At 38.0% G+C, this 14,370-nt stretch overlaps 2 protein-coding genes across 2 annotated transcripts; both read left to right on the top strand.

The window, feature by feature from the left end:
- The first annotated feature begins 1,426 nt into the window (after positions 1 to 1,426).
- Positions 1,427 to 4,500, top strand: LOC147789347 (acetylserotonin O-methyltransferase-like). Its single transcript, XM_087117858.1, has 2 exons — positions 1,427 to 2,233; positions 4,007 to 4,500. The coding sequence occupies exons 1-2, from the start codon at positions 1,466 to 1,468 to the stop codon at positions 4,301 to 4,303; spliced, it is 1,065 nt and encodes a 354-aa protein (XP_086973984.1). The 5' UTR covers positions 1,427 to 1,465; the 3' UTR covers positions 4,304 to 4,500.
- Positions 4,501 to 5,886: 1,386 nt separating this feature from the next.
- Positions 5,887 to 12,521, top strand: LOC111776419 (acetylserotonin O-methyltransferase-like). Its single transcript, XM_087117869.1, has 2 exons — positions 5,887 to 6,531; positions 12,225 to 12,521. The coding sequence occupies exons 1-2, from the start codon at positions 5,923 to 5,925 to the stop codon at positions 12,519 to 12,521; spliced, it is 906 nt and encodes a 301-aa protein (XP_086973995.1). The 5' UTR covers positions 5,887 to 5,922.
- The last annotated feature ends 1,849 nt before the right edge of the window (positions 12,522 to 14,370 follow it).

The raw sequence follows: 14,370 nt of genomic DNA, 5'->3' as shown, positions 1-14,370 counted from the left end.
ATCGACTAAAAGACTAAAGATTTAGTGGCAAATGGATCTTTATATCATATTCAATATCAAATCACTACCGTCTCTTTCTACAAGTTTAGAATCAACGTTCAACATTACGATGTTCACTCTATTTCGATGTATATCCATGTCATAAGATCAAATAGATCAAAACCCCTCACGAGTTAAACTAAGAATAGATATCTGGTCTCTGACTCCATCTTCGTCCCATTTAATTTTGTTAATAGAAATTAATTTTGCATATTTATTAATGTGGGCATTGTCCATCTTTTTAAAATCTTGCTAGGGTGGTGTGTGCATATTTATAAGAATTAAGTTCCTAGAGACGTATCTTTAATAATAATAATTGGTAGCTTTAATGGCATTGGCATTTAAGATATTTCCTTTTTCAATAAAAAAAATTAAAAATTTTACTCTTAGATATGAAATTCAACATATGTCTAATCAATTCAATTAGGCACAAAATTTTAAAATTCACATCCAACACGAAACTTAATAATTTAAGTCTTCTTTCTTTTTTTTCGTGTTCCAACGTCACAGCCTTCGATGTTTTGATACTCAAATTGTTGTATTAGAAGTGAAAACAAGATCGATCCGACTCACACACCCACAAACAGAAATTAAACAAAAAGACTCAAAGATTTACATGGTTTGGAGAGAAGAAAGTCTCCTCCATCCACGGGGTGGTAACCAATCACTATAACCAAAATGTTTAAAGTGTATCTCTCCTACTCTCACACTACACAGTCTCTCAACAAAATTCAATTGGGATGTCACAGATTGGTTAGGGAGGAGAACAAAACACCCTTTATAAGAGAGGGAAAATCTTCCCCTAGCAAACACGTTTTAAAGGTTTGAGGGGAAGCCCGAAAAGAAAAGCCCAAAGATGACAATATCTACTGGCGGTGAGCCTAGGTTGTTACATCCTCCCAATTGCCTCTAGGCAAGTACAAAATGACAATGACTCTGCATCTAACCCAAATGCCACTCGACGTACAAATACAAAATTACAATGACTTTATGTCTAACCCAAATGTCACTTGACAAATACAAAATAACAATAATTTCATGTCTCAAAACAATGGCAGACAAGCTTTTATATATGCATAACAATACTAATTCTGATAACTCTTATCAACTTAATAAGAGTTAGGACAATACATATTCATGACAACTTTAAGTTCCCGTGTAACTTTAATAATGATAATTGGTAACTATTTAATGGCATTCGCATTTAATATCTTTCATTTTTTTGATCAATATCAAATTAAACATATGTCTAATTATGTTAAATAAGTTCATTAATGATAAATGATCAAAATTTTAGAATTCACATCCAACACAAAACTTAATAATTTAACTCTCCTTTCTTTTTCCCTCTCTCCCAATCTATATATACATATGGATGTGAAAGAACATTGATATCATCCCAATTGAAAAAGATACACAATCCCTAATGGACTTTGCTTTGAAACAATCCATTTCAAAGAAGGAAGAGCATGAACACGCTCGTCTTCAAGTTTGGCAATACATATTTGGTTTCGTTGAAATGGCAATCATAAAATGTGCGATAGAACTCAAAATTGGTGACACAATCGATAGCCATGGAGGCCTCATGACACTCTCCGAGCTATCATCTTCTTTAAATTGTTCTTCCTCACTCCTACACCGCATCATGCGATTCTTGGTTCATCGTGGAATTTTCAAACAAGAAATCACAGGCGAAAATCTCACACGCTATAGCCATACACCTTTGTCTCGGCTGCTTACCAGTGGCAGCGAAAACAGCATGGCTCCGTTTGTTCTATTGGAAAGCAACCCAGTGATGCTCGCACCATGGCATGGCCTCAGCGCGCGAATTAAAGGCAATGAAGCCATACCATTTGAGGCTGCTCATGGCAAAGATATGTGGAGCTATGCAGCAGCTAACCCAACACACAATGCAATGTTCAATGATGCTATGGCATGCTCTGCGAGGTTGATGAGTGTGCCAGCGATACTTGAAGATTGTGGGGAGATTTTTGAAGGAGTTGAGTGTTTAGTGGATGTGGGTGGAGGGAATGGTACAAGCTTGAGCGTGATAGTCAAGGCTTGCCCATGGATTAAAGGCATCAACTTTGATCTTCCACATGTTGTTGCTTCTTCACCACCATACATTGGTGTTCAACATGTTGGTGGCAATATGTTTGATTGCATTCCCAAGGCTGATGCTGCTTTCCTCATGGTATACATGCATGATTAAATTATATATATTTGGTGGTTCATAAGTGTCTAATAATCTTTTAATTTTGTATTTGATACGTTTTTAAATTTTAAAAAATGGCTAATAGGTCAGTAAACTTTCAATCGTGAGTCAATTTAGTCTAAAAGTTATAAAATTTATCTAATAAATCCTTAAGCTTTCTAATTTATGTCTAAATTTTTTATTAGATTTGTGTCTGAGGTAAGTCATTGAATCGTTCTTCATTGCTTCTGAATCTTTTTCTCATCTTCTTTTCCGCCACCACTGCTGACTTTAACACGGCAGAGGCAATCGTCATGGCTGTTGCAGGCAGAGCCAATTGATTACTCTTCAGCTCCATCTTTTTAGCTTCCAAATCATCCTTTGCAAGCTCACCTTTCACCCTACTGTGTACATACAACCTCAACTTTCATTTTCTTCCCTATCGGCCCTTCATCCTTCATAGAAACTCTAACCTCAAGATCCTTATTAGTGTTCTAATCGGAAATATACAAAATCTTGACATACCCATCGACTTTCTGCAGAGACTTACCTTCGAAATCTAGGTGTCGGCTTTAATTGCCAACTCTTTAGGCCAGGCTTCGGGCACCGCAGTGGCCTCTTTGCCAACCAAGTCGCCTTCGGCCTCCTCGTCAAAATCGGCTCCTTGGCCCACTATGGCGACTCCTCCGGCTTCAACACCGTCTTTGTACCCAGGGGGTGTGGCTTCATCTCTGTCCATTAGAACTTCACCACCCACTGTGGCGCCGATTATTTCTCCAACCAGCGTAAACTCCAGTTGCAAAATATGCTCGAGATATTCTTACTCGTTCTCATTTGCTCAATAGAAAACCAGTCCACAAGGCGCAAACCTCACTCCATCTCCACCCATCTCTTTCTTTCTTCGTCTAAAATACACTGCATTCTCAATTTTTGCCCTCTTCTTCTATTCCTTCTTCACAGCCACCATCGAACCCCTCTCTCTATCTCTTGCCTTTTTATCAAAATAGAGACATTGCCCTAATTCTAAAGCCTCTCCCTTGAGTCTCTAGAGTCTACTCCATCGTTGGTTCTCAACACCTGATTGCTAATAGTTCTTCTTTCTCTTATCCTACTCTCTGTCCATCTCTTGTTAACGTCTTTACTTTCTCTTTGACCAGTGAATTTCTATTTTTCCAATTTCTTCCTTCTTCTTTCTCCATTTCCATATTCTCTCTCTCTCTCTCGTTTCATCCCCATTCCATTTTTAACTGCATCTTCCAAGGTTGGATTTGCAGAAATTCTGGTGGGAATTTTCCGTTCTCTCTGTTTTTTTTCTCTCTACGCCGCTCGACTAAGGCCCTTCCACTCCTCAACTATCTCTCTACAGTTTTTGATGGTCATGCCACCCAACTAGACGCCTCCTCCTAACCAAGTTGATGACATTCACAAAAAGTGTTTCAAGACCTACTTTGAATTTTTAAAATTTCAAAAACAACTCTCAGCTTGCGGGATTTAGTCTTGAATTATGAGTTACCACATATATCATATTTGATTCTTTATAGACAAATATCTCGTATGATTGAGGATATTTTGTCTTACATTATAGTTTACCATAATTATCATATTTGACTTTTTATTATAAACTGTTTAACCTATAATTTGTCATAATAGGCAAATATCGTAGATTCACTATTACTTTTAACTTATAAATGATTATAAATAGAGAATTTTACTGTCATTCAATCAAAATATTATCACTTCCCTTCTTTTATTGACTTTGAGATTATTTGATAGTGGGTTCTACATCTCTGGGATGATGAGACATGCATCAAAATTTTGAAGAAATGCAGAGAAGCAATCCCAAAAAAGACGGGAAAAGTAATAATTGTAGAAGCAGTCCTTGAGGAAAAAGAAGAAAATAATCTGTCGGATGTGGGATTAATGCTAGACATGGTGATGATGGCTCGTACCAACGACGGCAAGGAAAGAACAGCTAAAGAATGGGCTTATGTTCTTCACCAAGCTGGTTTTACTCGACACACCATTACTCCCATTCGAGCTCTTCAATCTGTCATTCAAGCCTTCCCTTGATATATCTTTATCCAAAATGAATACTTTTCTCTTGTATGCTTGTCCTTAGTTGAAAAATAAAGAGATTTAAATCTCGATTTTTTAATAAAAAATTAATGTCTTAGTCACTTGAGCTACGCTCAAATTGTGACTTGTATGAATGTCGTTCAGTATGTAATCCCGTTCATAAAAATAAAAGTGGCTTTATTTTCTTAGAATTTTTCTGTACACACAATGATTTAAATGGAGTAATGTAAATGAACCCATACCACATTTGAATGAGATCCTAAAAATAGGATAGCTAATAAAGATTTAAAGAAATTGAATAGAAATTTCATGGTTAAACCTGATTTTGGTTAGAACAGTTCTATGTTGGGTGACCACGAGAGAATTTTCCAAGGATACATGTAAATAAGGACAACGCATGCTGGAGATATATGTAGAGATAATCTTCACTTTTAGAAGAGAGTAAATAATATGACCATGTCATAGGTCAGAACCATCTAGTGACAAATCTGTATTTTGAATCCTAATTCAAATTCTGGTAATGAATCATTATCGTCATAGTCTTATCGCGACCATTAGTGATAACGAGTATGCAAGACCAGGGACATAATTTCCATCACCTTTAGGTTGTTTCTTAATAGAATAAAATATATTAGTCTGCACTTGATTTTTAAAATGATATATGTATAAAACTTAACTATTTTCTATAGAAATGTATGAGTTTGTCAGTGAGATCTCACATCGTTTAGGGAAGAGAATGAGAATGAAATATTCTTTATAAGAGTGGGAATCTCTCCTTACCAGACAGCGTTTTAAAAACCTTGAGGGGAAGCTCGAAAGGGAAAGCTAAAAATAGACAATATCTACTAGCAGTGGGCTTAGGCCGTTACAAATGGTATCAAAGCCATGCATCGAGTAGTATGTCAGCGAGGATGTTGGGCCCCGAGGGAGAGTGTATTGTGAGATCTCACATCAATTAGAGAGAGGAACGAGTGCCAATGATGCAATGGGGATTCCTAATAAAAGTAAATGGAAAATTTGCAAAGATAGGGATGGAAAAAGTTTTCTCCATAGATATTTCTAAACGAAATAATTGGAAAATTGAAGGTAAGTAATTGCTTTCTAACTTAATGAACTTATATATAAATTAAAATGAAATCAATTATTAAACACAATTAAAACGAACCCTAATTTTAAACATAAGCTCTCATTGACTCACTCCCAATAATCCTCAACAATCCTCCCCTCGAACAAAGTTCACTATAAGGCTCCCCTTAACCGAGGCTCGACTCCTTTCTCTGGAGCCCTCGAACAAAGTACACCCTTTGTTCTACACGTTCGAGACTCACAATTCTTTATTTGATATTTAAAGATTCTATTGACATGGTTAACTTTAGGGCGTGGCTCTAATACCATGTTAGAAATCAGGACTCTCCACCATAATATTGTTCACTTTGAGCATAATCTCTCCTAGCAATATTCCTCACTTATAAACCTATGATCTTTCACTTAACCAGCGTAGGACTCACTCTCAATAATCCTCAACAATATATATCTAATTTCACCGAATGCAAAGGGTAAAATGTGCCTTTGAACTCAAAATTGGTGACACAATCGAAAGCCATGGAGGCCTCATGACACTCTCCGAGCTATCATCTTCTTTAAATTGTTCTTCCTCACTCCTACACCGCATCCTGCGATTCTTGGTTCATTGTGGCATTTTCAAACAAGAAATCACAGGCGAAAATCTCACATGCTATAGCTATACACCTTTGTCTCGGCTGCTTGCCAGTAGCAGCGGCAGCAGCATGGCGCCACTTTTTCTATTCGAGAGCAACCCAGTGATGCTCGCACCATGGCATAGCCTCAGCGCGCGAATTAAAGGCAATGAGGCCATACCATTTGAGGCTGCTCATGGCAAAGATTTATGGAGCTATGCTGCAGCTGACCCAACACACAATGCAATGCTCAATGATGCTATGGCATGCTCTGCGAGGGTGATGACTGTGCCTGCGTTACTTGAAGATTGTGGAGAGATTTTTGAAGGAGTTGAATGTTTAGTGGATGTGGGTGGAGGGAATGGTACAAGCTTGAGCATGATAGTCAAGGCTTGCCCATGGATTAAAGGCATCAACTTTGATCTTCCACATGTTGTTGCTTCTTCACCACCATACATCGGTGTTCAACATGTTGGTGGCAATATGTTTGATTGTATTCCCAAGGCTGATGCTGCTTTCCTCATGGTTGGTATGCTTCAATTATGTCTATTTGGTCAATAAGTAATTAATCTTTCAATTTTGTGTTTGATAGAATTTTAAATTTTAAAAAGTGCTAATAGATCGGTGTAACATCCCAAACCCTGTTAACAACAGATATTATCCTCTTTAGCCTTTGGCTAAAGGTTTTAAAACGTGTCTATTGCTAACTCTTTGGGCTTCCCTCGTGGTTTTTAAAACATGTATGTTAAGAAGAAGTTTCCACACACTTATAAAGAATGTTTTGTTCTCCTTCCCAACCGATGTGGGATCTCACAATTCACCCCCTTCCGGGCCAGCATCCTCGCTAGCACTTGTTCCCTTCTCCAATCGATGTGAGACCCCCAATTCACCCCCTTCAGGACCCTCGTCCTTGCTGGGACACCACCTCGGGTCCAACCCCCACCCCCCTTCGACTCACAATCCACCCCCTTTGGGGCCCAGCGTCCTCGCTAGCACTCGTTCATTTCTCCAATCGATGTGGGACCCCCCAATCCACTCCCCTTTAGGGCTCTCATCCTTGCCGGCACACCGCCTCGTGTCTATCCCTTTCAAGGCTTAACCTCCTCACAGGCACATCGGCACATCGTCCGGTGTCTAGCTCTGATACCATTTGTAATATCCCAAACTCATTGCTAGCAGATATTTGTTGGTGACAACAAAAAACTGAAGTGAGATTGAGAGGAGGAGTAATTTGAATGATGGGGAGGGAGCTTTTATAGGGGATTCCCGGAGTTGGTTGGGATTTTTGTGGATGAAATTGAATTCACCTTCTCCTTCTATTCGGTAGTAACTAATTTCAAATTACTATTATTAGCTTCAACACCCTCTTAAACTGAATTCTGTGGAAATCAGTTTAGAACTTCACTTCATCTTCTTGATATACATCTTGGATTCTGCACATCCCCATATTTCTTCAAAGCTTCTCGAACAATGGTTGTTTCAAGGGCTTTGTGAATAGGTCTGCGATTTGTTCATCACTTCGGCAAAAGTTGAGTTCAATAATGCCTTCTTCACACAAATCACGCAAGAAATGAAATCGAACATCAATGTGCTTACTTCTTCCATGCAACACAGAATTTTTAGACAACTTAATAGTTGACATATTATCACAATATATAACTGTCGTACCTGGTTGCTTCTGATTAAGAATTTCAAGCATTTTTCTTAACCAAATTGCTTGGCACGAGCATGCTGCTGCTGCCACAAATTCTGCTTCTGTAGTTGAGAGTGTTACAATAGGTTGCTTCTTTGAAGACCAGCAAATAGCTCCTAAACTCGTCATGAAAATACTTTCTGAAGTACTTTTACGATCATCTATATCACCTGCATAGTCGCTATCTGTATAGCCAACCATCTTCGGATCATCTCCTTTCTTGTAGAATACCCCCAAATCAAACGTTCCTCTCACATAACGAAGTATCCTTCTTGCTGCATTTAGATGTTTTTCTGTTGGATGCTCCATGTAACGACTTATCATACTAACTGCATACATGATGTCTGGTCTTGTTGAAGTTAGGTACATCAAACTTCCCACAATTTGTTTGAAGTACCTATTATCAACCTCTTGCCCTTCAATATCCTTGTGCAACTTCAAACGTAATTATGATGGGGTTCCAAATGTGCGCTCATCCAATTTAAATCTTTCAAGTAATTCTTGAGCATATTTCTTCTGACAGATAAAGTTACCTGCGGGAGTTTGAGTAACTTCTACTCCAAGAAAATATCTCATCAAACCAAGATCTGTCATTTCAAATTCCTTCATCATGCTTTTCTTAAAAGATTCAAACATTTCTTCATTATTGCCTGTAAATATTAAATCATCAACATATAAGCAAATAATGATAATGTTACATCTCTTTTCAGTTTTCACATAAACGTATGTTCATACGAGCATTTAGTGAATCCCATCTTTTCAAAATGAGAATCAATGTGACTGTACCATGCCCTCGGAGCTTGCTTCAAACCGTACAAAGCTTTCTTCAACTCGTATACTTTTTCCTCTTTTTCCTTTTTGAACAAAACCTTCTGGTTGCTCCACATATACCTCTTCTTGAAGCTCTCCATGTAAGAAGGCCGATTTCACATCAAGTTGATAAGTAGGCCAAGATTTCTATGCTGCAATAGAAATTATGAGCCTGATAGTATCTTGACGTGCCACTGGTGCAAATACCTCCTTGTAATCAATTCCATACTTCTGCTTGTATCTTTTTGCAACGAGTCGCGCCTTGTACTTATCCACCTCACCGTTTTCATTCAACTTGGTTTTGAAAATCCATTTTACTCCGATTGTTTTCTGCCCTCTAGGAAGATCAGTGAGCTCCCAAGTCTTGTTCTTCTCTATGGATTTGATTTCACTGTCCATAGCTTCCTTCCATTTCTTCTCCTTTACTGCTTCTTCATAGACAATTAGATCACTATCCATAAAGAATGCAAAATAACCACTATCACTTGATTCATAGTCCATCTCATAATCAATCATCCAATTTGGTCTCTTTCTTGTTCTTGGATTTCTTTGATTATGATCATGATCTTCTTCTACTCGTTCTTCTTGTTGAGCTTGTGATGAGCTCTCTCCATGCTCATAGTGAGGCTGAATAGGGGCTTCAGTTTGTTCTTCTTCAAGATCTACAGGAATCTGCTGATTCACAGTGATCTTTTCTTCCCATGTCCAAGTCTTCTTTTCTTCAAAGACTACATCACGACTTACCACCACCTTCTTTGTCAAAGGATCATAGAGCTTGTACGCCTTAGAGGTCTCACTTACTCCAAGGAACACACACTTCAAACTCTTGTCCTCAAGTTTCTTCCTTTTCTCATCAGGAACGTGTGCATATGCTATGCACCCAGAGATTCTAAAGTGGTCTACTGCAGGTTTTCTTCCGCTCCATGCTTCTTGTGGAGTCATATCTCTAACAGAAAAAGTAGGGTTCCAGTTGAGAATGTGAACAGACCACACGACAGCTTCTGGCCAGAATTCCTTCGGGACTTCTCCTTTATCTAGTAAACTTCGAACCATGTTGACTGGTCCTGTTTTTCCTTTCGGCCACACCATTTAGTTGTGGTATATATGCTGTTGTTAACTGCCTCCTTATGCCCTTCTCTTCACAAAATTTAATAAACTCGTTCGAGCAGAACTCTCCACCTCTGTCAGTTCTTAAAGCCTTGACTCTTCTTCCAGTTTCCGTCTTCATAGTAGCACAAATTTTTTTGAAGCAATCAAAGGCTTCTGATTTGGCGTGCAAGAAATAAGTCCATGTTTTTCGACTAAAATCATCGAGGAGGGTCATCAAATATTTCTTGTTACCATTTGATGCTGGAGAGATGGGACCACATATGTCTGAATGAATCAACTCCAAAATTGCTTGAGCTCTTCTTGATTTTTCGGATGGAAAAGAGTTTTTTTTTTTCATGTTTTGCTACTACACAGCTCTCGCAAATTTTCGTTGGTGGAGTAATATCTTGCAACCCAGTTACCATCTTCTTTGAGGACAACGTCTTTAATCCTTTGAAGTGTAGATGACCATACCTAAAATGCCAAAGCCAGGTGGTATCTTCTTTCTTCACCATCAAATTTTTGGCAACGATATTTAACGTCAACGGATATAGACGGTTGGTAGTCATCTTCATCTTAGCAATCGATTCTCTTTTGGAGTCATAAATCTCACATTCATCATTTTGGAATGTGATCACATACTCCTTTTCTTGTAAGGGACCGATACTAAGTAAGTTGGCCTTCAGATCACGAATGTAGAATACATTAGAAATAGACTCTACAAAGTCATTTCTAGTCTTGATATCTATGGTTCCTTTCCCCATCACTTGGAGAGTTGAATTGTTGCCAAGAGAAACCGATATCTATGGTTCCTTTCCCCATCACTTGGAGAGTTGAATTGTTGCCAAGAGAAACCGTAGTATGAAAATTTTCATCCAGAGTTGAGAAGAATTCCTTACAACCTGTCATATGGTTGCTGCATCCAGAGTCTACGACCCATACACCTTGATCTGCAACCTTCATAGCATGGAATGACATTAATAATGTTTCTTATTCTCTTTTCTCCACAAAATTGGATTGATCTCTTATCTCCTTTTGGAGCCTGGTATAGCATTCATTTTTGTAATGTCCAAGGCGTCCACATCTGTAGCATTCCACCTTAGACTTGTCAAAGTGTCTCTTGCCTTTGTTGTCATAATCGTTTCTGACTAGGTCTGCTGACCTGCCAACATCTCCACTTCTTTCTCGACTGCCTCTCCCACGACCTCTGCCTCTTCTTTGCCCTCTACCTCTAGAGGTTGAAGTTTCACTTGGTGTGGATATCTTTAAGGCTGTCATCTCCTCTATTGCACTTGTACGATTGAGTCTCTGCTCATGTACTAACAGGGAGCTTTGGAGTTCATCTATTTGCATCTCTTCGACATTATTTGCTTCTTCGATAGAACATACAATGTAATCAAACTTTGGAGTTAGTGATCGCAAAATCTTTTCTACGATCGCAACCTTCGTGATTGAATCACCATGCATCCTCATTTTACTTGCAAGACTTATAACCTTGCCAATATAATCATTCACCGTTTCTCCCTTTTGCATTTGGTGAATTTCAAAGTCTCTTCTAACTACTTGAAGTTGAACACGCTTTACTCTCGTTGAGCCTTGATACTTCCTCCTCATAGAATCCCAAATTTCCTTGGATGTCTTCTTCTGAAGCATTGTTTCCAAGATAGTCCTATCAATGGATTGAAATAAATAGTTCTTGACCTTCAGGTCCTTCAACTTCAATGCTGCCAACAGTTGCTGTTGACCAGCTGAGAGTACCTCGCCTTCATTTGGCTCTTCATAACACGTGTCCAGCATATCAAAGAACTCCTTTGATCTGAGAAAATTTTCCATCAACATCGCCCAATGATCATAGTGACCATCGAACCTCGGGATGGCGGGCTGAACGTAGCTCTCAACTTGTTTTTCTGCTGCCATTTTTGCTGCTGCAAGATTGCTCTGGTTGTTGGTGACAACAAAAAACTGAAGTGAGATTGAGAGAAGGAGTAATTTGAATGATGGGGAGGGATGTCCTTTTATAGGGGGATTCCCGGAGTTGATTGGGATTTGATACCAGTTGTTGGTGACAACACAAAACTGAAGTGAGATTGAGAGGAGGAGTAATTTGAATGATGGGAAGGGAGGTCGTTGGAGTTGGTTGGGATTTTTGTGGATGAAATTGAATTCGCCTCGTCGGTCGGTAGTAACTAATTTCAAATTACTATTCTTAGCTTCAACAATATTTTCCTCTCTCGCTTTCCCTTTTAAACTTTTTCTCAAAGTTTTAAAATTCATCTTCTATTGGTGAGGTTTCTACACAGTTGTAAAGAATGCTTCGTTCTCCTCCCAAACCGACGTGGGATCTGACAATTGAATACGTAAAACTTTTATTTGTGTCTAATATAAGTGTCTACATATTTTTAAAATTTAAATATCTAATAGATACTAAATTTGAAATTCAAGAACTCACTTGATATTTGTAAAGTTCAATAACCAATAACCTTTTAACCTTTAGAATAGAGATGGGAAAGTTTAGAGATTTATTAAATATATTTTAAAGTTCATACGAACTAAATCAATACCGCTAATATTGACGAGGTGAAATTTTTGGATGAAAATGAATATTAACTTTGAGATTATTTGATAGTGGGTTCTACATGACTGGGATGATGAGACATGCATCAAAATCTTGAAGAATTGTAGAGATGCAATCCCAAAAAAGACAGGAAAAGTGATAATTGTAGAAGCAATTCTTGAGGGAAAACAAGAAAATAATCTGTGGGATGTGGGATTGATGCTAGACATGGTGATGATGGCTCATACCAACGACGGCAAGGAAAGAACAGCTAAAGAATGGGCTTATGTTCTTCACCAAGCTGGTTTTACTCGACACACCATTACTCCCATTCGAGCGGTTCAATCTGTTATTCAAGCCTTCCCTTGATACGATAAAGCCTTCCCTTGATACGATAAAGGAGGAGTATATGAATGTACTTTTCTTTGTATGCTTGTCGTCTTCTTAATTCAAAACCAAGAGATTTAAATTTCAGATAAACGGCCCACGCGTAGTACTCGCATGAGGGACTTGTGACTAGCCTCCTTAATTCCCTATGCGTGGAGGCACATATAAGTTCGATTCTGGCCCGTTTAATTTTTGTTTCTCTGACTTTCATCCTAGTTCTAGTTATAATCATGTTTTTATGTGAAATAGGACCTCATTGAGGAAAATTTGAATTCTTAGACACCCTAACTGAGTAGAAACGTTAAACGAAGGGTATGCGTCAACCATGTAAGTGACCTCACTATCGAATAGGTTGGACGACTTGTTTGATGTATGACGACACGTGCCTAGTTGCTCATGCACGTGTCATTTATGTTTTGTAATTATGATGTATGATGTATGAAGATGTGACTGAGTTACATGATGATGTTATATGATGATATTATATGATGATGTAATGATGTATATGATGACATTAGATGATGATGAATGATAATATGGTAATGTAAGATTGTATGATGATGAGACGGATTATAGTATGACGTTATTCCATATCGAGATGAAGTGCATGTATTGAATACCATGATGATTATGACGATGATTTATTTTCTAAGGACACGACCCTAATTGAAGTTAATAATGATGGATGTATGAAGACCAACACCTACATATTGCTTAGTGTAACATATGAACGGTATATAGGGTTGTGTCACGAAGATAATTTAAAGATTGAAAATTATATGGACCTAATGCATTGTGTGTACATATACATTGGGATACTTCCCCATTTATGATGATGAGTACAGACGCGTACGCTATGATGACAACGATCATGCCTCGCATGACACGTAGGGTCTGCTGACCTTCAAATGTCATTACAAACAGTTAGCTCGACTATGACGAGTCCAGGGGGTGGGAATCACTTGGGGATCCACACTCGCATACACATCCAATTTTTTTTTTCGGAGAGGAGGTCACCCCTTGATGGTTTTAAAACGATTTCCATACATCATGAGTTGCATGAGTATGCATTCCCTGGGCTCAGTTAATGAGTATTTTTTAAAATACTCAAGTTGTGTGCAATTTCTTTTTCAAGTAAAGGCAAAGCATCCCTGTAGATGACGGTGACATCGCAATTCGAGACCATGACACATGCATATGCATAGGGTAGCTGTATTTGTTTTTTTAGACTTAGGTTAGATCAATAGGGTCTTTTTAACTTTAACGTTATTTATTTTATTCAGTTTTTTGTTGTGTCGTTTAAAGATGTTTTTGAACACGTAAGTCCATGACACTGTTTTAAAATGAAGTTATACTTTTTGATATGAACCACGACCAAGGAATTTCCCCAATTACAAGGACGAGAGCCAAGAAGCTACAACAAACCTTATACAGTTATATTCAAGCAATGGTGAGCTCATAAAAAAAAAAAAAAATTCTAGAAGACGTTGGAGACCTCCCTTATATGTTGTGTAAAGTTGAGCTTCAAGAAAAAGATGAATTAAATGCACTTTAAGTTGCATTTAATGAACTCCGTTGAATTTATGAAACTAGTCCAAGGATGACTAATAAGCACATTTTATTCATTGCACTGTTTAATTATAGTTTAACTATTTGTTTGTCATATTTAAGCTAGTTTTAAATATAGGAGGTAAGGTTATATTGTAACCAACCGAGATAAGTAAACATATTCCACCATTAACTAGCCATTTTAATAGGGAGGTTATAGGTACTTCTCATTTACTAGCCCACTCAATTTGGGAATTATGTATCACATATGTTAAGTTGTAAA

The sequence above is a fragment of the Cucurbita pepo genome, chromosome 15, assembly GCF_057944985.1.
Source record: "Cucurbita pepo subsp. pepo isolate OVF chromosome 15, ASM5794498v1, whole genome shotgun sequence".
Classification (NCBI taxonomy): domain Eukaryota; kingdom Viridiplantae; phylum Streptophyta; class Magnoliopsida; order Cucurbitales; family Cucurbitaceae; genus Cucurbita; species Cucurbita pepo.
This window is presented reverse-complemented; position numbering and strand designations above follow the sequence as displayed.

Excerpts from the sequence above, each read along its gene's own strand:
- LOC147789347 (XM_087117858.1), top strand. The coding sequence starts at position 1,466 with ATGGACTTTGCTTTGAAACAATCCATTTCAAAGAAGGAAGAGCATGAA. Across the intron at positions 2,234-4,006 it reads CTGATGCTGCTTTCCTCATG|TGGGTTCTACATCTCTGGGA; the intron begins GTATACATGCAT and ends ATTATTTGATAG.
- LOC111776419 (XM_087117869.1), top strand. The coding sequence starts at position 5,923 with ATGACACTCTCCGAGCTATCATCTTCTTTAAATTGTTCTTCCTCACTC. Across the intron at positions 6,532-12,224 it reads CTGATGCTGCTTTCCTCATG|TGGGTTCTACATGACTGGGA; the intron begins GTTGGTATGCTT and ends ATTATTTGATAG.